The following is a 27,857-nucleotide window of genomic DNA, read 5'->3' as shown; positions in this document are numbered from 1 at the left end:
GTCCCTGGGTACCAGGAGATGTTGGAATATTGCTCTGCAGAGACATGGCCCTTGCAGCACGTCTGTAATTCCTTGGTAATTATTAGCAGTGCTGAGATGGTATCAGTCCTGCCATCCAGGACAGAGCTTTTGATCTGTCTGTCAGTTCTCCTTGGATTTTTGTGGCCTGTGTAATTAAAATCACACTGAAAATAATCCCACTTCCCCTCTGTGTTTTTGCAGGAGGCGAAGGGCAGAGTGGAGATGGGCAGCAGACCGTGCTGCCATCGTCAGCCGCTGGAATTGGCTTCAAGCCCACGTCTCGGACCTGGAATACCGAATCCGGCAGCAAACGGACATTTACAAGCAGATTAGAGCCAATAAGGTGAGGAGCAGAATGCCTTTGGGTAGCTGTGGTTCTGCTTTGCCTCCTAATGGCTCTCTCTGACACTGGAGAGTGCGGATGTGAAGTCTCATGCTTTTTCTCCCCCGCTCTCTCCCAAAGCAGATTGCAAAACTGTGACTAATTGTAATGCAATTTGCATGGGCTGAGCGTAATTCCTGTCCCTGGTTCAATATGATAACGTGAGGGGAGCAATACCTTGCATTAAAGTCAGCCTTTGGTGCTGAGCAGAGCTGGTGCCACTGCATGTGTGATGCTGTTCCCCATTGCTCAAGCTTTTCTCTTTTTATTTGATATTTTTTTGAAACCTTCTCATTCTGTCTTCCTGGGAGTAGCTGAAGATGGGGAAAAGAACAACTGAGACTTAGTGGGGAAGGGAGTGGCCTGTGGAGGAAGTTAGTTCAGATGCTATCATCCATCACAGGCTTAAAATTGAGTCTGTTTCATAAAAAAAGATCATTTCTTGGTGCTGACCTTTCTCTGTGGAAGGAGTTCTTTTTTTAAGAGCTGCTCTCAGATGGTGGGAGAATAGGGGAGAGCAGAGAAGGGGTGAGGAAGGGATTGTTATGGAGACTTGTTCAGGCATGCACATCTAAATGTCAGGCCTTGGAGGGAGGAATGTCTGGAGTTTGTGGCAAGAAGGCTCATAGTATTGCATCAACTGAGAGATCCTCAGGAATTCAGCCTGGCAAAAGCCTTTCCAAGATGTGTGTTGCTCTGGGGGTGGTGGGGAGAGGCTTCCAGGGGGCAGAAAGCAGGGGAGGGAGACTGTACTTGGATGCAGCTGTGCAGAAAAACAGGATTAATTGACTGAGTGAGGGCTCTAAATGAGTAGGTGGAAGAGCACTGCTTGTGAGCAGATTCCATTACTGAGATTAGGGCAAAAGGCTTCTGGGAAGTGGGCAAATGAATGATTCTTCAGGAATAATCATCTTCCTTCTGTCTTAAAGCTGATGGGTGCAATATGATTGTAAGTACAAAATACAAAATAGCTGAACATTTATATGCTAGAAGTCAAGTAATGAAAGAAATGAGAAAACTCACATAATGATGTGGAAGATTCAGGGCTTTCACCAGGTGATGATGACAACTTGACAGGCTCATGGAATAGCCTGATAATGGTTACAAACATCCCATGTATTTTTATCTAAGGCTGCAGCCTCCAGGTCTGCGAGGACCTGCTCTGGCCAACAGGATGATCCTCTTTGATTTGTTCAAACCAAAACTCAACTGTGATAACCCAGTACATGAATTTAAGATGAAACATGTTGCTTAAGGTGCAGGGGAGTTCAGATCTTGAATGTTTTGGGTAGTGGCTGTTCTGTCTGAAGAATAAAACAGAACCACAAGTATCAAATACTCCATCTCTGATAGGACTTGCTGGAGATTATTCTTGCACCCAGCTGTCCTTATCTTGATGTCATTGCGCTCGGGGTTGGTTGTAAAACAGTTTCTTTTTGCACCAATGAAAAACGAGTAAGATTCTTAAAAGGGCTTGGAACAAGAGTAGGAGAGTGGAGAAACAACCCCATGTTTCAGTAACACACGAGCTTGTTGGAAATGGATTTGGCTTCAACCTGTACAAGGGAAACAGTTGAAGAATTTGGAAACACCTTGTTTTTTCTATCAACATAACTCCAGCTTATTTGGCCATAAGGAGGTTAAAACATAGCTTCTGCAGGAATTCAGTGTTCTACAAGTTCTGAAGTTCAAAGAAATTCCATTTCATTCTTTTTTAGGTTAATTACCTTTCTATGTTAGAGTTTACATCCCAGTGTACCCTTCAAGAAAGACACATCGCTGTGTCAGATCAAAGCAAGGGAAGGACCAGGCAGTCAAAAATAACCTTGTGTTTTGAGGGTAAACTGCTGCTTGAGTGTCTCAGCAGGAATTGTGCTCTCGGCACATTTGGATCAGCTCAGTCAGAGCCTGGTGAGATGTGCAGGAAAACACTGAATCAGGGAGTGTGTGCTCAGAGCTGGTTGTAAAATCCCCTGTTTTCAGGCACTTAAAAATCCCAGCATCCCAGCTGGTTTGGGTTGGAAGGGACCTGGTTCTGACTCCCTGCCATGGAACTCTAGGTGACTTCAGTGTGTCCCATGGCATCACACCAGTGACGTGGGGCTTGACTTGGTGGACTTCAGGGCAAGCCTGGTTAGCTCTGTCCTCTCTCCAGATAACCCAGCCTGTCTGGGTTCCCCTCCAGGCTCACTTTGCTGTGACACTGTGACACTGTGCAACATCCAGAATTATTTTCAGGTGACAGATCTGCCTGTTCTTGGTCTGAGCAGCACCTTCACAGTTTGACCAAATACAGCTCATTGGGGCTTGTCTTTGTCCTGGACTGTTTTCTGTGGCCTGTAGGTTCCACCGACTCCCTAATCCCTTGCACATTTTGCCCTGCCTTGTATAATATAGCTCAGAATATACATAATTACAATGATTTTATTTCACCTTGTGTCGTTCTGAGAGCAAAGCAGTGCTGCGTTTAGATTAAGCTTCACTTAGAGTAAAACAGAAACAGGACACCATATGTTAAACCTGATAAAACAGTGCTCAGCCACTGTGCTTTGTCCCACTAAGTTTATAGCAATGTCTTTCTTTCCTTATTGAATTTTTGTGCATAACATTTCATGGGGGGGGAGAAGTCTGCTCAGAGTAACAAGTTTGACTGTAGATTTTTGGCACCCGCTCAAAATCGTTTGCTTGGCTGTGGTGGCAAGTTCCACTTTGTGCAATGAAAGCAGTCACTTCCTGCTCTGTGCTCCAGCAGAATCCCGTTGGCTTGGCTGCATGTCAGTCCCTGGAGCTGCTCGTGGGGAGGAGGGGAAGGCTGGGAAGGGTGGGAAGCAGGACAAGGAGTGCTTCAGCCCAGAGGGAGCTAAATGTCTGCTGTTAATGGGCTGGAGGCATGTGATCTGGCTCCAGCCACTGTCCTTCCCTCTCCGAGTTCAGCTGAGATGTCAGGAAAACCCAGGCAGCAGCAGGGGATTGGGTTTGGCATCACAGCTGGAAGCTGCAGTGGAAATTAAAGGCCTGCTGTGCACCACTGTGGTTTGGGGAGACGATGGTGTGTAGCTTCCCTGTCGAGACCGAAGGATCTGCAGTTAATTCTTGTTCCCTTCCCTCTCTTCCAGGGGCTGATAGTTCTTGGTGAAGCGTCACCCCCTGATCCTGCAGTAGATGATCCATCCCGTCCCGTTAGAGCTGAAGTGAAGCTGGAGCCTGGGGCTGACCGGCTGGTAAGTGCCAGCAGTGGGGCTGACTGGTCCAGGTGCCTCACCTGCACTGGTTTTGGGAAGGGAGGGGTCATCCCTTAAGCTGTGGGGCAGAGGGATGCTCAAACCATGGGACTGACCTCCTGAAGCAGCTCCTCCCTGTGATTCCAGGTGGGAATCACTGGTCTTGGTCTGTAGCTCATCCCCTCGTGTATTATTTTGGGGTTAATAAACAGTAGGATTTAAACCCCTTTTAGAACAGAGTTCCTGGGGGCACCTTTGTAATATGCATTAGCATTTTGTGAAGCTTTAAAATTGTAACTAATCCTTTCCCTCCAGCCAAAAAGTACCTCAAACTGAGAGCAGCATGATTAGCACAGGCTGCTAAAGATGTGGCTATTTAATATCTGCCTGAGCATTCCCCCTTGGAAGGGGCACTAATGATTGCAGTGAGATGCACTGGAAACTATGCAGAGTGCCAGGTATTTATTATTTAATGCAGAAATGTAGGGCACAGACTAAAGGCTTGATCATACTGTTCAGCGTGCCTGTGATTGCTTTGGATCCTGGGGGACACATCAACATATTAAAATGGAGGCTTTGGAAGTTGTGGTGGAGTGGGAAGGGTGGTCCCTGAGTGGCTCAAACTTCTGCTGCCGGGCTGCAGCATTCCTGCCTTTCTGTCCCAAGCTGCAGCATTCCTGCTTTTCTGTCCTGATGCCACGACTGGGTAGAAATGGAGCATCACTGCAGCTTGAGGTTCACAGAACAATATTCAGTGTTGTGGCTTTGTGCTTAATTAGGGCTGCTGATTAGGGTGGGGTGTTGAGTCAGAGCCTTGATCTGCTCAAGCCAGAGATTACCCAGAGACATCCCGGTGGTGCCTGAGGACTTTTACTGGAAGAAGACCTCTTGGGCCTCTCCTGGAGAGGTGCTTATCATTTTGGCACCTTCTTGGCTTTTTCCCCTGGACTGGCAGAGTAGGAGACACATCAGCGATGTGGAGCAAAGGGAGGAATCCATCCTGTCTCATCCCCAGCTCCCTTGGATCTCCTCCTCTCACAAGTGCCTCCCTTGGCCTGCGTGAGCAGCAGATACATTGGCTTCATACGTGGGATGTGGCTGATAATCCCGAGGAGGAGCTAATCCTATCACCAGTGGAGGGAAGGGCTTTGCAAATAAGGCCTGGGAATACCTGCTGGGAAATGGAAGCTCAGTAGGTGAATAAATGTTTTTGCCTGAAGATGGGAACAACACGAAGCCCTGAAGACATAACTTGGCTGTTGATTTTGGTTCCTTGGATTGCTTGTCTAGTGAGGGGCTGCACTCAAAATACTTAGGGGGCAATATCTAGGTGAAGGTCTGAACCTGCCTGCTTTTGTTGGAGTTTTTTGGGAATAAGGGGACATTCCTGGTGTTGGCTCATGACTACTTGTCTGCACACAACTGCTTTGCTGCCATGATGTGCAGCAGCAGATGTGCTACAACTGAATCTATGACACCCCCAAGAGTCCCAGGGATCCTAAGGACCTGGACTTCTAGACCCAAAACGCATAGAAGAGCTCAGTCAGGAGCAGGAATGTGATGCTGATGTGTTGGATGCTGCCCTGGAGAACAGCAGGGCCCCGGGAGGTGCACCAGGAGCTGGTGTGAGAGCGAGAGTGCAGGAGGTGTTGGCTCTGCTCCTGTGTTGGGATACACCCATCTCGGGGTGATAACGTGAGCCTGGGCTGCTCCTGATAAATCCACCTTGGATCGATGCTTTCCAGCTCCTCCACAGGAAGCAGCTGAGTCCCTCTAGTCCTATCTTGAACCACCAAGCCGGAGTGAGCTCTTGGAGAAGTTCCTCGTTTTAAGACCCTTCTGGAGAAGAAAATAAACAATTTCAAAAGAGCTTATGAGTCATGAGTATCCACCCTGCTGCACCAGGGCTGCCTCTGGCTGTCACGTGAAGGCTTAGCTGTGCCAAGCCTCTGGAAAACAGAGGGACAGCGTTCAGCTCCTGCACTGACTTCACCTGGCTGGGGTGCTGGGTTTACCTGGTGTCTCAGGTGTGATCTGATCTTGCTCCTGTGTCTCTGTGGGTGGCAGAGTTGGTCTCATCCTGTCTTTGTTCTCCCACAGGGAGAAACAGCTCTTTTAGCAGAACTGTAGAATCCCCAGCAAAGTTCCTCAAACAGGCCCAGGCTGAAGTTGTCTGAGTTGTTAAAAATTGCTCTTCCCTGGGTGACTCAGGTCCCTGCTCTTCTGGAAACCGTTAATCCAGCACTGCTACAGCCTGCTTTAGTTGTTTGTTGAGTTGGGGGTGCTTGCAGGGAAGATTTAATCACTGCAGTCCGAATGGGTTTGGGATGGAGTCAGGGCTAGGCAGGGGGCTGGCTGACCATCTGTGTGGTGTCAGACCTCTGCTTTTGCCTTTTTTATTGCTGCTTGAACCACATCACCACCATGTGTGCTCAAAGAGGGAACCCCAGGGAGAGACAGGGCAAGGAGTGTAGGAAGTGCTGCATGAAGGAAGAAATAAAGTTTAGCTCCAGGGAGGAGCATGTCTGACACCAAAAAACAAGGGGCTGTACAAATGGGGCTGCAGGTTATGAATGCCAGAGGTATGGACACACTGGACCACACCAGGGTGCAGAGCAGAAGTGTCACTGGTGGGAGGTACAAAGCCAGTGTGTCCTTGGAGGCTTGGTGACAATCCTGCTGCTTCCTGCAGAGCCAGAGCATTTGTGTTTCAGACCTCAGGCAGAAGGGATTGGGGAGCACAGTGTCTATAACTCAATTTTTACTCACTTTCCTCTGCCAAAAAGTTGTTTTCAGCATTGTGTTTATCCAGCACTTTCAGCGTTACAGACTTGCCCTGCTGCTGTCCAAACCCCACAGCCTGGGTTCACACTCATTTAAAACACTCCTTAAAGTGCTGTTGGGACTGTGTTTGCACAGGTAGTGAGTTAAAATGCAAATTCAGTTTTGCAAGTCTGATCCCCTCTCGCTCCCTCCCTGTTTTCTCCCAAAGTGCTTAGGCAGGAGCTTTTCAGCCACATGGCTGAAACTGAGAGCAGAAACCAAACTGAGAGCCTGCAGAGGTTTACAGGTGGTGATGAACTTGTTTGCACCATGGAGACAAAATGCTAAAATCTCCTTAAAGCCCTCAGCCTTTCATGCTCCTGGTTGCCTGAGGGGAATTAAAGTCCTTTGGATCTTGGAATGAAAGCACTGCTGTGTATCCATCCTCTTGCTGCTCCCTAAGATCTCCTTGTGTCCCTGGTCTTCTGTTCATACAGTGACTTATGAACCCTGGTTTGAAGTCCTACATAGAAATCCTTGGCTACAGTGCAGAATCCTCGACTAGAACCCAGGAATAGGAAAATTGTGGCTATTTAAGAGGCTTTTATTAATTTATATTTTTCTCACCCTTCCTTAGAGTGTGTCTGGATCACAGCCACTAGAAAACTCGGGTATTTCTGCTGCAAATACTCCTGAATCCCATCCCGCCAAGCCCTGCGGAGCACCAAGACCTGTCAATGGAGTTATTAACACGTAAGCTCTTGGATATTATCGGAATAGTTTGCTTTTATGATCTTGGCAACATCCCATTGGAAACCAGGCTGTAACTGGGTTGTAACTGGGTTGGTAATGGTGTAAATGGTCTCTTTTTTCAAAAAGTACAGTAGTAGATCATGCCTGGAAACATTTTGGAGGACATTGCTTGCTTGAGGTTTTCTGCTGCATTGTTTTGCTGAAAATGGAATTAAACAGAGCTGTGTTTACATGAACAAGCCCTGCAGGCAGCTCTGCACTGAGCATGGGCAAAACTTACTTCTTTATGAGTAGTTTTAATACATCTGCAAATTGTGTAATTCTGAGGTACTAATGCCCTGCTTGCAGAGCCATCTGTAACCAGTGACCCACTTTATTGGAGTTATGGGGGAATCCCATTGATTTGGGGAGTAAAACTTCCTAAATTCGTTAGTTCTCCAGGCTGCTTTTTTTGTTGAGAATGTCTTGAAGTGGGTAAATGAAAACAAGTGAAAGACTTTCCCCAATGCTACAGGGTTGAACCACTTGAAAACCCTTGAAAAACGTTGCACTTGCTCAGTGCCTTGAGGAGACAGGGAAAAAGAAAGGGAAGGAGGGAGGGAGGGATGGATCCTGCACCAATGTAGTGCAAGCAGCCATGGAAAGATCAGATCAAGAAACCCATGGCTGCAGCTGGAACACTGCAGGCTGTAACAGAGCCCTTTGTATCCCTGTAGCCTTTGAACTGCACAGCCTTAGACCACGGGGCTTTAATGCTTTGCATTTTTAGAAATGAAACACTTGTAGAAGAGACATGAAAAGGCTCTGTAGATGAGGTGCTGCTGCTCTGGGGTCTGTTTGGGGCACAGGGTATTGATGGCAGGGCTGCTGCATCCTTTGTGCCTAAGACTGAGAGGTTGATGTTAACACTGTACCTTTCTGGGGTCACTGCTGAGAGTTGGTATGAGAACCAAGATCCATCAGGGTTAAATATTTTTTCTATAAAATTATATGTTCTCTGGCATTTAGACTCACGAAAACCTCTTGTCTTAAGATTCCCCAGACTCTGATTCTGGGTGAGGCTGAATTCTAGGGTTAAAGCTGTTCAGGTCTAGAGTGGCTTTTGCTCTGTGATGGGCTTTCAATGCTGTTTTTTTGTTCAGAGCTTCCAAAGGTACTTGTCAAGGTCTTACTGGTGGGAGAGTGGAAGGCGACTGAAGTAAAAGCAAAAAATAGAGTTGGTTTAATAAAACCTGTTGCCTCGTGAACTGCAGAGCTTTAAAGTCAGCTTGGAGTGTTTGCTCAGGTGTGAACTCTGAACCTGCTGGTACTGCTGCATGAATAACAGGGCTTTTCTTACTCTCCTCTCTTCTGGGACAGTCTTCAGCCTGGCCTGGCAGAACACGCTCAGGGAGATGGCCAGGAAGCTGAGGAGCTGCTGCAGAAGAAGCAGAGGCTGTCGCTGCCCCCCTCGGATGGCTCGTGTGTCGCTGCTCGCACTCGCCCCGTCCTGAGCTGCAAGAAGCGGCGGCTCGTCCGACCCAGCACTATCATGCCCCTTTCCAAAAAGGTGAGTTGGGAGGGTTTTTGCTCTTACTTTTCTTGTAAAAATGGAAAAAAACAATAGGAAGGAAGAGCAGGACAGCAGGGCTGCAAAGTCAGTTGGAGAAAAAAAGGAAAAGCAAAGGAGAAGGTTGTAATGTGTTGAAAGATTTTTTTTAGCTGTCACTGGCGAGGGAAGATGCTGAACTCTGAGTTTTCTTTTCTTAAACCGACTAGCCTGAGGTGAACTCAGAGCCAGGTAGGTCAGCGTGGCACTGATGAGATGGAGAAAGAGGCCCTGAGAAGTCAAGTATCAGGAAACCTTGACTCTGACACAGGAATTAGCAAAGCCCCAGGAACTCTCTGCTGCTGCTCAAGGGAGAACCACAGTTGTCTGCCCAGGCATATGTAGGATGAATGCCCTGTCTCTTCCTGTTTTGTTTTCTTTATTATTATTTTTTATACTCCTCTCTCTTATGCAGAATTCATTCAATGGAAATATAGTTTATTGCCTGTATGAGGAAGGGCCGTGTTTCATTCTTTTTATTTTCTCTTAGGAATGCCATAAGCTGTCAGTTGGAGGGAAAATAGTGAGAAATGGAGGAAATAAGGACCTTTATTTTTGCATGCAGAGCCATAATGGCAAAAATCCGCTTACCTTTGAGACAAAGTGTTTCAAGTCAGACTTTCCCACAAGGGTTAGGGGGTTTTCACTCTGCAGATGTTATAAAGAGAAGCTCCAAAAGCAGCATTTTTCTGAGCAAAATAGATTCTTGCTCAGCTGCGTCAGCTTTGACCGATCACTTATCTGCAGTTTTATCTGAGGTATTTCTGGGAGAGTTCTGCAGTGATTAATTGCAAGATCTCCAGTGATTTGGAAGTTGATGAACTTTCTCATGGTTGATGTTGCCTTGTGCACTCAGTGCTTGAAGAATTAGCTGTTAATTGTGTGTTGGATTTCTGTTGTTGTCATCAAATACATTTGGTAATCAGAGATGGTTCAGAAGAGCAGTTCCAGGGATGGAAGAAGTGCCAGAGAGCAGGGGATTTCTGTGTGCTCCTCCACTCATTCCAGAGACAGCTGAGTCATGGCCAAGTCATGCTCCAGAAATACCTCCAGAAATACCATGTCCACTTGCCCACACTCTCTTGCCCAGCACAAAGTGGCTGTGGATTGAACTTTACACATACATTGCACATACGATGTGAGAGTTTTGATCTTGTTTTTATTGTTTTCCTCACAATTTGGCTCACACATTTATGGAAATTTGGGGAGCAGCCCTCCAGCTCACACGTTGGCACAGTGGCAGGTTTGCCTCTCCCCTTGCATAGCCATCCTGTTTAGAAAGTCCCGTGGGCTTAATTTTTATTATTTTTTTATTAATTAATTAATTCCCAGCAGCGGTATAGCACTGCTGATTCATGCTCATTTTTGGATCCATGCTCATTTTTGGATCCATCACAGTCTCCACATCCTCTGGGCAGAATTTCCAGAGGTAGCAAAGTAACTGCTCAGTTACCTCTTCCTCCTCTTCCCTGGACACTGAATTTGCTTCTTGCATTTGCCCTCAGTGAATCATAATGGATTTATTTTAGATAATTTAACTTATAACCAAGAGTGGATTTCCAGCTCTTTCCTTCAAGCAGCCCTTCCCAGTATAGTGTTACTTGCTGTGGATATTCTCTCCCATCCTTCAAGTCGTTCATGGAAATGATTTGGATTCTGACTCAGAACAGACTTCTGCAGGATCCACTTGGATCCATTCTTCCATTTTGGTGAGGAACCAGGGGTTGTTTTCTCTGTGGGATTCACACCCAGTTGTGTGTCTCCTTGCAGTGGTTTCGCACAAATGAAGTCTGTATGAAGTCTATAAATCCATGAATTGAGGCTCTGTCCTGGATTAAGGAACAAGGTTGGGGAACCTTTGTCACTCTGTAGATGTCCCTGGAACTGTCAGCTCCTGGCAGATAATGATGGCTCTGACCCATCAGAACTAAAAACAGCTCTTTTCCCCCTTCTCTGACAGCGGAATTGTGCTGCCTCATGGTTTTTATAAATGAGGTTTCAACCTAGATAAAATTAAACACTTTTAGTCAAATTTAGCAGCTGTTAAACTGTCTGTGCTGGTAAGTTGTAGTTTTCAGTTGTGTTTATGCAAAGTGAAAGCATCCTCTCATGAGGCCACACTAAATGAACAGGTTCTGTACAAGGTATAGGAAAAAAAGGGGTGTGTGCAGATATATATGCACACATTATAATTATATATAATATATAATCATTATTACTGAATATACTGTATAATACATAATAATTATAATTTTATAACAGTATTTACAAATGTCACATAACTATTCAATATAATAAATAATATAGAAATGCAATGAATTTATTATACATTTACTAATAAAATGTAAATATAACCTCTAGGTGTGGTTTTATATATTTTATATTCATACAGAATATATATTTCTATATCTATGTACACGGAATATTAAAAACTAAAACTACCTACCTTTAGGATGTTTTCCATGAGCTGTCACAGGGAATGTGTGAAGAGTCCTGGGCTCTCTGACCTGTGGCACTGCTGTGTCCTCTGCAGGCTCATCGCACCAGCCTGGCGCGCTGCAGCTGTGATGTGAACCCCTCGTGTGTCCTGTGTGGCACCCGCAGCTCCAGCTCTCTGGACATCCAGTACGATGCCCCTTTGCTGGAGCGCCTGTCCCAGCTGGACTCCTGCATCCACCCTGTGCTGTCATTCCCAGACGGTGAGCACAGCCCCAGGGGTCTGGGGGGGTCTGGGGGGGTCTGCGGGTTACAGGGCTGCTTGGAGGTGCTCTGAGCTTCCAGGGGAGGTGCAGATCTGCTTGGATACAACCAAACCTGTTCATCTGCAGGTGTTTCTGAGATCAGAGCATTGACTGGGCAGGAGGGTCTGGGGACATATTACACCTGGGCTCTGCTGTGTTTTGGGAATCTCATCCTGGAGCCTTGCTTGCGGTGGGGAGGCCAAGGAGTGACTGGGAGTCCTTCCTGGGAGTCCTTCCTGGGATCTGGCTCTGGGGTCTTTGGGGCTCTAAACCACTTGAGAATTATTTGCTTCCGTGAGTTTGCCCATCTGTATAAAATTATTTGTGGATTGGTTTGTCACAGGACATCCTTCTGACCCTGTGAGGAATTGTAAATGATCTACCATGGTTCAGTAGGCACAGCAAGAAGGGATGTTCCCGTTAGGACACTCGATTTCCTGTGTTACAGCTTCAGGGTTAATCATCATTAAGAGGAATAATTAACCAACCCTGACTGTGGGGTATTCACAGATTCCGTGTGAAGAGACTTCTCCCAAGGGAAAAATAGTTTCCATAGTCTTCTTGAACTGAAAGGTGTCCCTGACCAAGCCATTGTGGGATTTTAATGCTGGAGGAAGGTGTGTGGCCTTGCTTCCCATGGGGGTGTCAGGTGGTTGGTCCAGGATAAGTCACTGGGCTCATGTGTGTGCTTGGGTTTAAACTCCAGCTTTTCACAAACTTCATGTGACAGTAGGAAATGCAGGGAGTGTCTGGGAGCAATTAATGTGGCCTCTTTCATTAGCACTATATTTAAACCAGACTAAAATAGTAAATTGGTGCTATTTTTAGCTAGATCCCTCCCCTCCCAAAGACACAGCTCTGATCAGGAGTGCTCAAGGAACTTAACAAACTACCAAAGCAGGAATTTATTTCCTAATTTCACAGCACTTGTGATCCTCTGTCTGTGGTGCTAACTCAAATATCCTGGGAAGTGGGGAGACAACCTGTTGGGTGCTATTGCAGCAGAGGCACCAAGCAAATTATCCCATATTCTTCCCATTTTTAGGGCCCCGTGCAGCTGCCTCACAGGGTAGAAGATCCGTTCTGGCTGCCTGAGATCAAAAAATTTTAGGTTTAAAACTAACTGGTGTAAAGCTTGAAACTCCTGTACAGAAATAACCCATTTTCCCTTACTGATGAACTTTATTTATTCACTAATGCTTAGTGCAGTTCACAAGGGTTGAGTTTTGGGATGGAGGTGATTTCTATCCCAAAGAAAAGGCAGATAAGCTGTTCAGGTGGGGAAATTGCTATGCCTAGTGCTGTCTCCCTGCCTGTGAGCATTAATCCAGGATGCTGCTGGGGTTGGATGGATGTCTAGGGGCTCAGGGAGGACTCCTGGTGGATGGAGCCAGGCTGGAGCTGTGAGCATGTGCTGACTTTCACTTTGAGCCCATCTCTCCGGGCTCTCTGGTGCCAGCCGGGATCTCTGGAGCTGTTTGCCAAGGGCAAAACTGCCAAGCGCTGCAGGAGGAAAAGATCATTTATTCTCTTATTCCCCTGGCAAGCAGGACACAGCCAACAAGGCCTTTAACCCCTGCACTTGTGCTCTGCCAGCGCTTTGTCCCCTTTTGTCGCCTTCCTTTCAGGGTGGTGTGGGGTTTTTTTGGTTTTTTTCTTCTGGTTGGTTTGATTTCTCGCTGGGAATTTTTGGATGATGTAATAACCTTGGAGGGAGGATGAGCGCTGGGCTCACTGTGGTTGCCATCTGCTGGTCCCTGGGAGCCCTGCACTGCTTCCCGAGGAGCGGGGGGAGGAGGGATGGTGTCACTCGCTGCACGGACTCTGCTGCCAGCAGAGCAGTGCCAAAACAGCAAAGAACTCGTTTTCTGCTGACAACATTCTGTCTTGGCATTCTCCCCCTCCCTTCAACCTGTCCCCTCCTTCCACAGATGGTGTGGGATGTGAACTGGGAGGAGAAAGCAAAAGATGAGCAGGGAGCAGAGGCCATTTTCCTGAAGTCTGACCACTCCAGTGGATGGACCACAGCTCTTTATTGCACGATTAATTTGGGTTCTGTGTTCTCTATCCCCCTGCAGATGTGCCGACGAGCCTGCACTTCCAGAGCATGTTGAAATCCCAGTGGCAGAACAAACCCTACGAGAAAACTAAACCTCCCAAAAAGCTGTCGCTGAAGCACAGAGCCCCCATGCCCCCCAGCCTGGCTGACCCCGTGCGCAAGGACCGCCACAAGCTGGTCAACTCCTTCTTCACCGCGGCCAGTAAGTGCTACCCCTGCCTGGGTCGGTCAGAGAGGAGGAGGAGGAGGAGGAGGAGGAGGAGGATGTCCTTCAAGTCCCACTCTGGGGGTGAGGCAGGGCTATGGCAGGGCTGCAGGTGAGGTGTGTGCAGGTGCAGCTCAGGTGTGTAGGGATCTTCTCGTGCTCAGTGCCAGCCATGCCCACAGCAGTGCCACGGCTCTGAGCACACCTCCCCAGCAGCCCCATGCTGTGGAGAACTCATGCAGCTGGAAAACTCTGCCCAAGCCTCCTGTGCCAGCAGAAAGAGAGGTGAAAACAGGCATTTCATAGCTCTTTCTCTGTTCCCCTCCTCAGAGCGCTCACATCAAAAAGCCCAAGCAGACAAGGCACACAGGCCGCCTTTAGACGATTTTTCGGCCGTGTCCAAGGCCGAGAGAGCGCCAGAGCGCTCTGCCCAGCCTCCTGCCTTTGACAAAAAGCGATTGCGAGACTGCTCATCTGAGAGGAGTGAAGGTAGGCCCCCAGGGGCAGCTGTCTCGGGGGGAGCTTGGGCTTTGCTGCATCCCCAGCCTCTCCGCCCCAGAGAAGGGCACGCACTGCTTTGGGCCGAGTCGCCACCGCAGCAACACCTCGTGTGCTCTAAACTGCTTCTTCCCCAGGGCAGCCCCTCGGAAGGTGCTTGTCTTTCCTGCAAAGTGCTCCTCAGCACTGGCCATTTCTGGTGCACATGGTCCTTTCCTCTCCACCACCACCCCCTCGGGTGGGTTGGCTTTCTTTGCTAATGTTGTTGCTCCTTTTCTCCTGCCCTCCCCGTGCAGTGTTGAAGCATCACACGGATGTCGGCGGCCCGAGCTACCTGTCAGCAGCTGTGACCCCAACCCCTCACAGCCCCATAGCTCGGCAGCTCTCCACCTCCTCCGAGGGCTCTGCTCCGGCCAGCTCCGTGTCCCAAGGCACCTCCAGCACCGCTGTGAGTATCTGCTGCCTTTTGGAGGTGTTCTGGGCTCAGCTCCATCGTGGGGGCTCAGCTTCTGAGCGGGTTTTGAGCTGGGGAATGCTCAGTGTTTCTCTCACCACACTGGACCCATTGGTTCAGCTCATGGTGGGGTTGCTGGGTGGATGTTGGACATGTAGGCTGTGCAGAGCCAGGCAGCTGCAATTCCAGGTTCACCATCAGCTCAGCAAGTGCTGGTGAATGTTCCTGTTCCCAGCAGTCCCTTGGCTTTGCTCCACATCTGGATTTTGGGTTCTGAAGCTGTGTGGGGCTGCCAGAAGGAGAGCTGAGCCCCAGCAGTGCTGCTTCCTCTGGACAGCTCTCCCATGGCCTTGGTGGCACTGGGCTGTGAATGGGCTTTTGGGGTCACAGGGCCAGGGCACAGCAGTTCCAGCTGTATACAAGCTCCAGCAGCCATTGAACTCAGACCAACTTCTGCACCAGACTCCCAAAATTCATGAGGATAATAGGATGTGGGGCCTTTATGAGCTGTGTGAGTGAGCAGAACCGAAACTCAGTCCTGCTGTGCTCTGTTGGCACAGCTCTTCCACCAGCCACTCTCATCCTCCTAGGCCCACGTTAGCAGAAGCCCTTCAGTGAAGGACTGAATTCTGCTGAGCTCACAAGTGTCCCAGTGAAGAATTTGGCTTCTGTCTGGTCGCCCCATTTGGTAGTTTAGGCCAAAGCCTGAGCTGAGTGTGACCCAGGGACAGCAGAGCAGGACTCCTTGAATCAATCCCCTGCTGCAAGTTTGTTGCTGTGGGGTTCCAGCTCCCCACTGGGTTCCTTCACTGTGGAATTCAGTTGTTCTATCAGCAGCTGTGACATCAGGGTGTCAGAAGAACCCAGTGGTGGTTCAGCTTGAGTGTGCTTGGGGTTTGGAGGAGAGGACAGCTCATCTCAGTAGCTCTGGCACCTCAGGGAGGCCTTTCCTTGGCTCCACACACCCACCGTGGTTTTCTCTTGCTGCTTTTCCTGTCGTGTTTTCACAAGCTCATTCAGAAATGGAAGATGAAGAGATTTTCCTCCCCCAGCAGGAGGATTGCAGGCCCTGGGCTCCACACTCTGTGCTCAAGGGTGGAGCTCCTGTGTTCAAGCGTCGCAGGCAGCCACGGGTCAGTGTGTGCATCCCAGCCAAAGGGTCAATCCTCGCTCTGGGCAGCCACACCTTGGGATTTGGGTTTCCTTGCTGCTGGAGCAATAGATTTTGGGTTGGGAAGAGGACTTGGAGAGAGCAGTAGGGGAACTCTAGTCTGATGCAAATTAATGTTGGTTCTGAAGTGTCTGTAGGTCAGCCAAGGCTGTTTTGTCCTTTTTCCATCAATGACTTCCACTGAAGACTTTCCAACCTGCCAAAGCCCACATCCTTTTCTCACATGGTGGTTGTTGTTGCAGCAGCCGAGGAGGAGGAGGGGTGAGAGTTCCTTCGACATAAACAACATTGTCATCCCCATGTCCGTGGCTGCCACAACCCGCGTGGAGAAGCTGCAGTATAAGGAGATCCTCACCCCCAGGTACTGCCCCAGCCCTGCTTCTTCCTTGGGAGTAAGGCAAAATTTGGAAAACTGATCGTACCATTGATGGAAACTGGCTAAATTAGAGAATATTTTCACTGAGGGTCCTTTGACCATCAAAGCCAGCTGCCCAGCTCAGTCTCTGCTCAGTTTAAAGTCAGTCTTGGTTGCCTCCTTGTCCTGCTACTAAGCCAAAGGTCCCATTGGTTTCCCAGCTCTGCAGGTGCCTGGGCTTGGTTAACCTTGCAGTTCTGCCTCTTCCCAGCTTCCCTCTGTCTTTCTCCTGGTCCTCCATGCTCTTCCCAGGCCCATTTCAGAGTGGGGCAGGGCAGGAGGGACCTGTGGGAGGAAGAGGAGGAAATGCTGCAGCCTCTGCTCTGCTTCCTCTGCCCTTGGGAAGCTTCAGCTGCGCTACCAGACCACTGAGGAGTCTGGTACTTCAGACTGAGCCCCAGTGTGTTGCCCCTCGAGGCAGGGTGGAATTTCCCATCCCCAAAAGCTAGTGTTAGTGAGGAGGGATGGGCAGCTGGTTCTGGCTGTGCCCTGAGTGATGCCCATGGTGGTTGTGTTGCAGCTGGCGTGAAGTTGATATCAGTGCTCTGAAAGCCAACCCTGAGGAGGACAACGAGGAGGTAAGAAGGATTTTATTTCCCAGTTAATGTGGGATGGGGCTGGTGGTGACTGAACAGTGTCTGTGGGGGGAGCAGGGACCTCAGCAGGGAACCAGCTGGTGTAGGTTCTTTTACAGGGCTGTTAGAGCTCCAGGAGCATTTGGACAATGCTCCTAGGCACAGGGTGGGACTTGTTGGGGTGTTTGTGCAGGACCAGGAGTTGGACTGGATGCTCCCTCTGGGTCCTTCCAACTCAGGATGTTCTACAATTCAATGATAAACATTTAAGTTCTCACTGTAACTAGTGCTGGCAAAACTGTACAGAGATGCTTGTTAAATAGAAGAAGTCTCTGACCAAGCCCTCTGCCCTTCCCTTTGCAGGTTGAGGACTTGTCAGATTCAGCCTTCGCTGCTCGGCACGGGAAGTGTGAGGAGATGGAGAGGGCGCGGTGGCTCTGGAGCACGAGTGTTCCCCCACAGCGCCGGGGCAGCAGGTACAGCCCTGCCCATGGGGCCACCATGCCCAGCACTGGGATGCTCCTGGGAGCAGGTGGTGGTTCATAAACATGGTTGGAAGCTGGTGCTGGTGTTGGAGAGTTTGACACTGTTGGTTTCAGTTCTGCCCAGTTAGTGCCTATGATTGTTGGGGTTCCTGCAGGAACTTCTGCAGGTGCAGACGTGGCCTTTGTCAAACCCCACTCATGTTACTGCTGCTGCCCTGCTTCCTCTGCAGCTGCAAGTCTCAATGCTCCTGGAGAGTGGGATGTTTTGCTGTTTCTTTAGCCCATTTCTTACGTCCAAAGTCCTTGAAGGCCACTTGCTGTTGCAGTTCATCCTGGAGAGTTGCACATGGATTGGGAACTCAGTGTTTCTCTGCTTGTAGCCTGTGAGATTTTGTCTGGACTCTGGCAGGGCTCAGACTTCCTTAATTCTTGGTTGAAATCTGTACTCTTGGGGTTTCACTGTGCTCCTCCTGCACACAACTGCTGAAATTGCTGCATTTCCAGCAATGCTGATTCCCTGCACTCAGTCCCTGAGCTGCTGCTGGGGGTCACCTGGTGTGAGGAGGGGAAACACTTGCAGTGTTTTGATTTCAGAGGGAGTTTCTCATCATGGTGTTTGTGCAGTGCTGGGAGATGTGTGGGACAGGGAACCTCAGGAGAGCAGCACCAGTGATGCATCCAGACAGTGGAAATGGGACAGAGATGGGCCTGGATGGGTTTTGTCTGTGGACTGTGGCATTCCCTGCTCGTGTTCCCATCAGGGCAAAGGGATCCCGGGGTGGCATCGGGCAGCAGTGGGGGAGCATGGCTGAGTTCTCACACCTGCTCCTGTCTCAGGTCCTACAGATCGACAGACGGACGGACGACACCCCAGCTGGGGAACCCTTCAACTCCCCAGCCAGCATCCCCTGAGGTGGGCAACTACCACTCCCACTTGGAGCTGTCCCACACCCACTCACCACGCAGCCCCATCAGCCCCGAACTGCTCTGTGCCCCCCTGACCCCCCTGTCCCGGGACTCCCTGCGGCTCCTGTCCAGCGAGGACACACGTTGCTCCACGCCCGAGGCCGGCCTGGACGAGCAGGTGGGTTCTGGCTGCGGCCGAGGCAGGTGCAGCACCACAGGTGACCCTGGTGTGGGGAGGCAGCTTGGAACCTGCATGTGGGAAATGCCACCGGAGCACTGGGCCAGGTGGGATGCACAGGCAGTGGGAAGCATTTCCAGCAGTTGGCTCTGCTGAAGCTGCTGTGTCCTCTCCTCATCTGCCGCAGCTTCCCGGGCGCTGTTCCCAAGGCTGGAGCTCTGCACCAGGAGCTGCTGCTCCGACCGCTGGAACCACGCAAGGAGCTTGTCCAGGGATTTTCCATGACTCGGTTTTCTTCCCCTAGGCCGTGCAGCCCTGGGAGCGACGCACCTTCCCGCTCTCCTACGACCCCCGGACGGAGTGCGAGGACCCGGGCGACGCCCAGGACCGCTTGTCGCGCTGCACCCGCCGCACGTCGGGCAGTAAATCCTCCCGGGAATGCGATGGCACTTCGGCTTCGCCCAGCCTGGCCAGCCTCAAGAGCCGAACCCCGCTGGCCCCTCCCTCCTCCTCCTCTTCCTCCTCTGCCTCCTCTTCCTCCTCCTCCTCCTCCTCCTCCTGCTCCGCAGTCCTGCGGCCAGCGCACAGATAGAGACACACGGGGAGACATGAGCAAACCAACACACAAACTAACTCTTGGCATTAAAGCTTCCAAAATCTGCGTTTGATATTCAAACATCCTGCCGGGAATTTTCACAGTTTTTAGTGAATTTAAGGAGTTTAGAAACTGTTTTCTGTTTTCTTTTCTTTTTTTTTTCTTTTTTTTTTTTTCTGTTTTCTTTTTTTTTCCTTCTCCATGTTTCCTCGTCACATGAATGAGCCCCCAGATTCCTCCCAGCAGAGTGAAGCCTCGGGAGGGGAGCAGCCCACCAGACCCCCTCCCCTTTCTTCCCCCCTTAGGTGTATAAAACTAGAGCACAAGATTAGGCTGACTAGCAGATTTCGGGGATAGTTTTTCCCAACAAAAGGGTGTCGTTTTCTCTTAACCCGCTCCCCCTGTCCCTGAAAGGTTTTAGTGGAGTGAAATTAGTGGTGAAAAGTAATGTCTTGGGATTGCAACCTTCACTATCTGGCTGTCCTCACCTGCAGAGTGCCCACCTGCACTTCCACCCTCCTGCATTTTCCTGCCCCAGGTTGTAGTTCCAGGTATCCCAAGGGGGGATTCTGTCCCTCCCTGATCCCCCATCTGCCCCTGGGGATGCCTCCCACTTCCTTCTCCCCTGTTTGGGAGTAGCCCTGGCTGCATTCCCAGCAGGGGGAAAGGAGGGACTTGTGGCTGCTCCATACTCAGCTCCACCTGGGAGGAGTGGGAGTTGGGAGCACCCTGTGCACACCTGGTGTGCTTCAAGGGCAGGGAGGGGAAGAGTCTGTGATGGTTTGAGCAGGAGCAGAATTCCCAGGGAACTTGGGTGCCCTTTGGGGCGAGGCTGTTCCAGCTGAACGGGGCTGTGGCTGGTGCTGGAGCTCTGCCCTCCCCATGGGGTTGGGCAGTCAGGGTGAGGCTGTGAGTGAAGAGCTGGGATGGGCCAGGGTGAGGCTTCCCCAGGTGGGTTTGTGTTAGACAAGGGGAGATCAGAGAGGGAAGGATGGAGGCAGGAGGCCTTGGGGGATCAGGGTCATCTCGATCCCATGTGGGATCACCACAGCTTCGCTCCACTCTGCACCGTCCCAGCACCGGTGTTGGTTCCGTTTCATTTCCAGGGTGCCTGAGGTGCCCCTTCCTGACAGGTATTTGAGTTTGAACCCGTTTGTTGTTCCTGCCCTGTCCCCTCCCACCCAGTTCTGCACCCGCAGTGACTCCTGGATCCCACACACCGTTCCCATCTGTAATGCTTTCCGATCCCGACGGTGTGGCTCCTGGTCCCTGTCCTGTTGCTAGCATTGTGCCTGTCTTACGTATAATCACATCACCAAAAAAAAAAACGGAAAAAAAAATACAAAGGACTTTTTTTTTTTCCATTTTGTAATCGTAAAGAAATAGTCGCTGAACTGCTTCATGGTCGGGGTTTTCACAATTTTCAACATGATCGCGTGGTTTTGGTTCTGTTCTAGTTTAAAGGATCCGTCATCGTTTCTTTAAAACAAAAACCCAACAAACAACAGCGCTACCATATCCCTCTGCAGAAGTGCTTTTCTATTTATAAGGTTGAAAATTCTGAATAACCCTTTTAGCATTATAAAAACCACACAAAAAAACCCACCTTGTATTTTGTAAATATTTTCTTTTCCTGCTTTGAGCTGTGTAATGTCCTTGTTATATAGAAATGCTTTTCTTCCGAGAAGCTGATCTTTGTTAATGTCTTGATTCTGTTGGCAAAGCACAAATGTGCTTATAAAAAAAAAAAAAAGAAGAAAATATTAAAAAAAATATTAAAACGTTAATATTCTATCTGATGAGTGTGAAACACTGGGCTGGGAAGGGGTCCTTCAGTGCTCTCAGATTAACCACCTGCCTCCTGCATTTCAGTGGCCTCTTTTTTCCTCTGTGATGTTATTTTCCAGCAGTTACTGTCAGCAAGAGGAGGAATTTGGGCTCTGCACTGAGGTAGGTGATGGAGCAGGACAAGAATGTGGTGCTTCCCTGCTTCCTGTCGCTCATCCAACTGCTGGGCTGGGGGTACTTTACATTTCTGGGGTTAACTGGGTGCTGCTGGTTCACATCCAGGACTGTTGGGGTTCCTCCTGGCTCCACCAGGCAGGGTCCTCCATCCTGCACTCCACTGTGCCCCAGGGAGAAGTGTGGGAGCTGTTACTTAAAAAGTAAAGGAAAAACTGAAAACCAGTCCTTGCCCATGATGAATCCCCCACGCCACAGCCCCCCATGCAAAAGAGGTGACAATTATTATTGTAGTAATGACTTTATTTCCAAATTCACTTTACGGCAACAGTGTAAACCAGTTGTTAAACACACGATACACTATGGACACCACAGACAGAAGCTAAGCTAGAATGATACACTGAGATCAAACCTTCCCTCCCCTCCCCGGCGCAGCGCGGGGGGCACGGGGCTGCCAACACCACACAGGCTGGCACCGACCTTCGCTAACAAGCAGAATCTTTTGGAGTGCAGAAATAGGATTTGTTTTTTATTTTAAATCAGTGCCGGTTTTAACCCTTTTCAGACCCAAGATGTGTGTGGAGTAAAGGAAAAGCCGGGGGTCAGGTTGTCCGGCTGCTCACGGGGACCCTCAGGCTTGGGTCTGAACACAGCGTCAGGGCTGGGGACGTGGCTCAGGCTGCTGGAGGGGACAGCGGGTGACACGGTGGGTGGAAAGGGCTGTCCTGGGACCCTACAGCCCCCGGGGGGGGACGGCAGACGGGGCTGAGGACACTCACAGCAGGAAGGGGCTGCTCACTGGAGCTCGGCGCATGCCAAGGACGTCCCGGCCCTGGGTGCTGGTGTCCCCTGGGGGCTGCACGGAGGGGACAGGGGTGGCACAGGACAGGCAAGCTCAGCTACCCCATCCTGCAGCCCAAAAAGGGTAAAGAGGCGACGCTTTCAGGGTTCTCCCACTTGCTCGTTCTACAGAGGACAAAAACCGCGGCGGCTCCTACAGCGCTACAGAGTCGGGACGGAGCACAGAGTCTTACAATCATGGAGTCAAGTGAACGGAGCGAGTGACAAGCTGGACATGGTGGTGGTGCTGGACCAGCCTCTCCCCAGCAATAAAGCAGCTCCTGGGGCTGCAGAGAGAAGGGTTGGACCCCTCAAACCATCCCCATCCACAGCCAGGCCTGCAGCAGCCCAGCCCCGTGGGGGGACAGGGGGTGACAGCAGATTCACAGCTCCTGCAGGATGGGAGCAGCAGGTCCTGTCCTGGGAGGAGCTACAGCTGGTCTGCCAGCCTCGGTGGCACCCAGCCACCACCCCAAGGACAACCAGGGGCCCTGACCCCCCCGCCAGCCCTGTCAGACCAGGATTCCAGCCCTTGCTAGGAAAGCACAGCTTTCCCTGCACACAGCCTGGGGGTGCAGCATCTGCAGCCCCCCTGGGCCCTCTCTGCCCTCCCCACGCCCCAGCTGTACCCCCAGAGCTCGTCTGGGGGTGACAGGGTGGGAGGACACACAGAGCTGCACTGGTGGCGTCTCGGCCTCTTTGGTTGTAGACAGAAGGGGCAGGTGGGGACAGCCACGGGGACAGCCAGGGGACCTCCTCATGCTCCCCAGGGAGCCACAGGAACAAAAGCAGCCAAAGAAATAACTCGACTGGCTCCTGTCCCCAGGTGGTGCTGGGGGTGGTCAGCGCTGTGTGAGGGGTGAGATGCTGCCAACTCAAACCCGGGGAGAGCCCGGACAGGGGGTCAGTGCCAGGGGGAGCTGCTGCCGCCTCCCTCGCGCCTCCCCCGCGTCCTCCCGGGGTCTCACCGCTGCCACCGGCACAGCAGAGCCATGGAGCTGCCACCTCCGCCATCGCTGAGCTGACCTTGCAGGGAAAGAAAAAGAACAACCCAAAAATGTCACAAGCTGCACCCAAATCCAGGAGCCATCCCAGCCCTGGAGCTGTGAGTGCCCCTCATCCAAGCTCCCGGGGCCCTGGGGAGCCCCCCCTGCCCGGCAGACATGCGGTGCCAGGGCTGGGCACGACCCGGAGCCGCCCGAGCTCCCCGGCTGGGCTGCGGCAGAGCCGGCACGGGGCAGCTCAAAACTACTTACAGCATTTATTTTTTAAACACATGCTCATTTATGAAAACAATCACCCTGGCACGGTCCAAGCATATACAGACAAATCTACTCTACGACACGAGGGGCTGCCAAAGGAATGGGGAAAAGCCTCTACTCATCCACTCAGCGGTTCCAGCACAGCCACGGAGAGGGGAACGGCCGTCCGGGGCCCCTCGGAGCGGCACCCGGCCTTGCCTGAACTCCAGCTGCCGGAGCTGAGAGCGGGTTAGGGGGTACCTGGCCGTTATCTTCATACACATCTCGGCTTTCAGAGATAAAAACAAAAGGTTTCTTCCGAATCAGCAGGCAAATTTAACGCGGGGAGGGAAGGCAGCTCCCCGCAGCCCTGGCTGCGCACCCAGGACGCGTCCAGCCCACGGGCCAGCGGCAGGGGCACGAGCTGGGCAAGGTCACAGCCCCTTCCCAGGAGGGCCACCCGCTGCCCTGTGCTGGTGTGGGGTGCTCGGGTCAGCGTCGTGCTGTGGCCACCCCTCGGGCCCCCTCCCCGCCTTCCCGGGTGGCCCCGGACGGGGCTGGGACAGCGAGGGGTGGGGCAGGAGCGGGGGGAGCGCGGGGACAGGGATGGGCTGTGCGCTCCGAGGAGCAGGGGGAGAGGAGGTTTTGTACCTCATAGTGTCACTGATTTTGAAGTCCTGGAGCTAGAGCTGAATGAACAGTAAAAGCAGGTTAAATCATTAACCAGTTAGGGATGGGGAAGCAGCTGTAAAAGGAACAGAGGAAGAAGGCCAGATTATTTTTGTTTCTTTTCTTTTTTGTTTCCTTTCCTCGTCTTCTCTCCTGGTGGCTGCCGTGCTGCGATCACAAGCCCTGCTTGGCCAGCGAGGCAGACACCTCGTCGGCTAGCGTGGCCAGCTGGGGGGAGTCCACCAGGTTGATGCTGCCGGTGGAGGAGACGTTGCTAAGGCGGCGCGGGGAGGCATCTCCAGAGATGGTGGGCGACTTGTAGACGATTTCGGCGCCATGGTCGGTCTTGGCTTTGGCGTTCTCGCGGAAGGTCAGCTTGTGAGTCTCAATCTGTGAGGAAGAGGAGGGTGGTCAGGGGGGCACAGCCAAGGGGACAGGGGGACCTGCCAGGTGTCCACTTGGGCAAGGCTGCTGAGAGGTGGGAGGAAAGCTCAGAACAGTGAATCAGTGCCTCCAGTCCTTGGGTACTTTCCAGGCACCAGAGAGGACAGCAGGACCTGAGCATCTGGATGCTGCCAAATCCTCCCAGGTGAGGTGCTGAGTCCCAGAACTCAGAGGACACCACCTGGGCTGCTCCCACTCCCCTGGCAGAGATTCAGGGGGGACAAAGCACATGAAGCTTCTCCTTAGCCCACAGAGCTGCTCCCAGGAGCCAAACCCCTCCCAGAGAACTGGATCTGGTTTGCTACTTACTGGTGCCCTCCCCAGCCGAGTGCAGGGCTGGGCTCTCCGTGGGGGTGACTGGCTCCAGCACCAGGGCCTGGAGCCCAGCAGGGTCTGGGCTGAGGGTCCAGGTCTTGTCTTCCTTGCCTTTCTCTCTCTACAGGTGAAGAAACCCACCCAGGGCAGTGGGGGGCAAAAAATGCATCAGCAACAAAAACCACGATCCAAGAAATGTCAGCCAGAAGGAAAAAGACAAAAAAATATAGAAAAGAAATAGAAAACTGGGGAGAAAAAGTTCTGAAAAACAGGGCCATTCACTGACTCATAGAAAGAAGAGTAGCTGCCTTTGGAGCTGGAGAGGAAAACTCTCCAGGGACAGCAAGGGAGAGCACAGGGACTTGGGCAGAGCACGGAGCAGACCCAGCACAGGAATCAAAATTCAGCCCCAAGAGCTGTGGACTGTGAGTCCAAATACAGATCTGTGTGTCACAGAGCAAGAAGGGGTCTTGGGAACATGGGAAAGGGGCAGCAGGGCTGCACCTGGGCTCAGCTACACCCACAACCTCCTCCAGCTATGAGGTTGGGCAGGGGAAGAGCAGCCACCAGGCTGGAAGGCTGAGGTGGCAATGCCACTGCTGGGTCACAGCCTCGCAGAGAAACTCCCCTGCAAAGGGCAAGTTCTTCAAACTATGGCCCAGTGAATGCGGCAGGATGTGACAGAGTCATCACTGGAATCACAAAACCGATGGCAAAGGGCTCAGTGAAGCACAGGGGAGGCTGATGCACGGCAGAGAGAAGGGTAAGGAAGTCAAGCGGTCCCGCAGTCAGAGGCCAGCTGGAGGTGAGAGCTGGAGCTGCACAGAGAGCACGTGGCCAAGAACAAAGTGCCAAAATGCAGGAGCTGAAACAGAACCTTCCCCTCCCATTGAGACAAAAGTGCTGGAAAAACAAGCAAGATAAAAACTGCTTTTCCCCGGAGAAGCTGAACCCTGTGTGTCACCAGGCTGGAGTCTCAGCTCTGTGCTTACCTGATGTCCTCAACCCTCTGCCTGCTGGGGACTTGGTGGCCTTGATGCCCAGCTGTGGAGCTGTTTTACTTGGCTAAGACTCACTGAAGTCATCAAAGCCTTGGTGGGAACAGCTCAGGCCAAGTTCAGTGTTTCCCTGACCCAAGTGCCTTTTGTCTTCCCATTTAAATCCCCCCAAACACTCCCTGCCTTCACGGAGCCCTCAGTCAGGAAGGAGAAATCACCTTCTGAAGGGCCAGTTTGCTGCAAAGTCACCTGCCCTAAATAAAGCTGAGCCTTTAATGCTCCACTTTCACTGGGGATCCAACACCTCTGCAGCTCCCCAGCTGCCAGCTCTGTGTCACAGCAGCACCACAGGGCCTGCTGTGGTGACGCTTCTTCATGGGGAGGGTTTGAGACACAAACATAAACTTCAGAGCAGCAGAAAGAGCAGGAAACCACAGGAGAGGCTGTCACTGACACTCACACCCATTCGGGTGGCCACAGGACACACGGAGACATCCTGGCAGCAGTGCCACAGCTCTGCTCAGCAAATGTCCCCTGAGCAGGACACTGTCCAAGGCCAGACCCTGACCTCCCACACCTGTCCCCAGGGCCCCTTTACCTTTTTATTGCCTCCTCCAGGGACGTGGCTGATGTTATCTAGGGACCCGATTTTCGACTGCACCTTATCTTTGAAGTCCAGTTTCTCAGATTTCACCTCCACCTGGCCACCACCTGGAAGAGAAGAGTGAGAGGTGGGTCAGGAGCTGGGAACAGCATCCAGCACTCCAGAGCTCACTGGGGTGCTCCAGTCACTGCCTGTCCTCACCCACTGCCCTTCCCCAGCCCTCTGCCCCCTCCACCAGCCCCGAGAGCTCCCAGGCAGCACAGCCCAAAGGGTACCTGGTTTGTGATGGATGTTGCCCAGGGAACCACATTTGGATGTCACATGGCTCAGATCGACTGGCTTGTAAACGATTTGCACCTGAGCGTAGGAGAGAGGAGAAGGGGATGAGCTGTGCCCAGCACAGGCAGCTGGGGAGGGGGAGCACAACACACAGCTGCACCTGAGCTGGATTGGAGGGAAAGGACAGCTCAAACCCCAGGAGGATTAATGACACCAAAGAAACTGTCATCAGAAATGGGAGATCATTAATGCCCGTGTGCAGTAGCCTCTTAACATGTCAGCATGCACGAGATCACCTCTCCACAGAGGGGGGAGTAGAGGCAATTTTAAAGTGCTCAAGTGAGAGAGAAAGTGGAGTGGTAATTAATTAAGATTTGCATACACATCATCCAAAAGGAGGAGATATACCAGAGAGAAAACGTAAAAAATAAATACCTTTTCTGGTGTAAAACATAAAGCTTATGTCCACAAAAACTGAAAGAACAGAAATGATCAATGTGCACAGAACTTTTAAAAGAGTGACCAAAATATGCATTTCTGAAAAATGCTGTAATGGAAATAAGGGTTAAAAAAAAAAAAACCAAAGAAAAGTCTAAATATCTGAAGCTCACATCATAGAAATTAAAATGGCAATTATAAAATACTGAACCACAACAGCATTTCGTGATATTTAAGCTCTGTTTTGATGTGTTTTGCCCATGATGTCTCTGAACATGGGCTCCAGCAATTGCACAGATCCCCCCTGTCCCCAGACCGCGTGGGGCCGATGGCCTCTTGCGCACGGACAGAGGGGACACAGGACACACACAGAGGGACACCGACTGGGGCTCGGCAGTGCTACGTTAGCAGTTACACACCAGGAGAGGGCTGAGGCCCTCGAACCACAGCACACACAGGCAGCTACGGCAGGAGCAGGAGACAAGGGGGCAGAAAACATCCCCAGAACCCCACGAGTTCCCCTGGACACTGGATTGGGATCACACCTCGGTGTGGTCAGCTGCTGCTGGAGTTAGTTGGGCTGTGCAGGAGGAATGGGATCATCCACACCTCGAGGTTGGTTCCTACACACTGGGACAGCCTGGATTTCCAGGGTAGCAGATGCTGCTCTCCATGTTTCCCCCAAGCACCACAGTGAGTGTGATGCACTCAGCAATCTCAGAAGGATGTGCCAGCAGCAAAGGGAGCTGTGGAGAGGAGCTGACTCCTCCCTGGACAGGCACCAAGGACTCATCACAGCCTCTGCTCCCCACCCGAGCACCCTGGGCTGACCCAAAAGCCCCAGGGGAAGCTGCATCCTTCAGTTCTCACGTTGGCCCATCACCCTCAGTGACAGACTCACAGCCCTGAGAAGCAGCTCTCACCCACCGTGGAGCCAGGAAAAGGAGGAGCAGAGGCTCAGTCCCACAGCACAGAGCCCTGCTGACCTGCCTTGTCTCCAATGCTCACGCAGACCAAAAGGCACATTTGACAGGAGACAGGGAGGGAGAAAAGCAAC

General features: G+C 51.3%; 2 protein-coding genes across 23 annotated transcripts in view; one reads left to right on the top strand and one right to left on the bottom strand.

Annotated features, from left to right (window-relative positions):
- KANSL1 (KAT8 regulatory NSL complex subunit 1) overlaps nucleotides 1–20,804 on the top strand; it is a 74,351-nt gene extending 53,547 nt beyond the window's left edge. For 2 of the 4 annotated variants that reach the window (XM_085039935.1, XM_085039934.1), the window contains 13 exons: nucleotides 223–364; nucleotides 3,520–3,624; nucleotides 7,025–7,140; nucleotides 8,500–8,689; nucleotides 11,262–11,427; nucleotides 13,548–13,730; nucleotides 14,064–14,222; nucleotides 14,528–14,679; nucleotides 16,099–16,217; nucleotides 16,792–16,849; nucleotides 17,210–17,322; nucleotides 18,169–18,415; nucleotides 18,720–20,804. In XM_085039935.1, coding sequence (XP_084896061.1) covers nucleotides 223–364; nucleotides 3,520–3,624; nucleotides 7,025–7,140; nucleotides 8,500–8,689; nucleotides 11,262–11,427; nucleotides 13,548–13,730; nucleotides 14,064–14,222; nucleotides 14,528–14,679; nucleotides 16,099–16,217; nucleotides 16,792–16,849; nucleotides 17,210–17,322; nucleotides 18,169–18,415; nucleotides 18,720–19,007 — 2,038 coding nt within the window. In that variant the 3' untranslated portion in view covers nucleotides 19,008–20,804. The remainder of the gene's footprint in view (nucleotides 1–222; nucleotides 365–3,519; nucleotides 3,625–7,024; nucleotides 7,141–8,499; nucleotides 8,690–11,261; nucleotides 11,428–13,547; nucleotides 13,731–14,063; nucleotides 14,223–14,527; nucleotides 14,680–16,098; nucleotides 16,218–16,791; nucleotides 16,850–17,209; nucleotides 17,323–18,168; nucleotides 18,416–18,719) is intronic. The other 2 variants (XM_085039938.1, XM_085039939.1) reach the window with 2 other exon arrangements.
- Nucleotides 20,805–21,254: 450 nt separating this feature from the next.
- MAPT (microtubule associated protein tau) overlaps nucleotides 21,255–27,857 on the bottom strand; it is a 43,738-nt gene continuing 37,135 nt past the window's right edge. For 17 of the 19 annotated variants that reach the window (XM_085039965.1, XM_085039963.1, XM_085039972.1 and 14 more), the window contains 3 exons: nucleotides 26,359–26,440; nucleotides 26,078–26,190; nucleotides 21,255–24,112 (listed from right to left, as the gene is read on the bottom strand). In XM_085039965.1, the coding sequence (XP_084896091.1) occupies nucleotides 23,897–24,112; nucleotides 26,078–26,190; nucleotides 26,359–26,440 (411 nt within the window). In that variant the 3' untranslated portion in view covers nucleotides 21,255–23,896. Of the gene's footprint in view, nucleotides 24,113–24,475; nucleotides 24,603–26,077; nucleotides 26,191–26,358; nucleotides 26,441–26,797; nucleotides 26,837–27,857 lie in introns of those variants that run through there. The other 2 variants (XM_085039967.1, XR_014846177.1) reach the window with 2 other exon arrangements.

This window comes from Lichenostomus cassidix, chromosome 27 (assembly GCF_008360975.1).
Source record: "Lichenostomus cassidix isolate B80296 chromosome 27, HeHo_3.0, whole genome shotgun sequence".
NCBI lineage: Eukaryota > Metazoa > Chordata > Aves > Passeriformes > Meliphagidae > Lichenostomus > Lichenostomus cassidix.
This window is presented reverse-complemented; position numbering and strand designations above follow the sequence as displayed.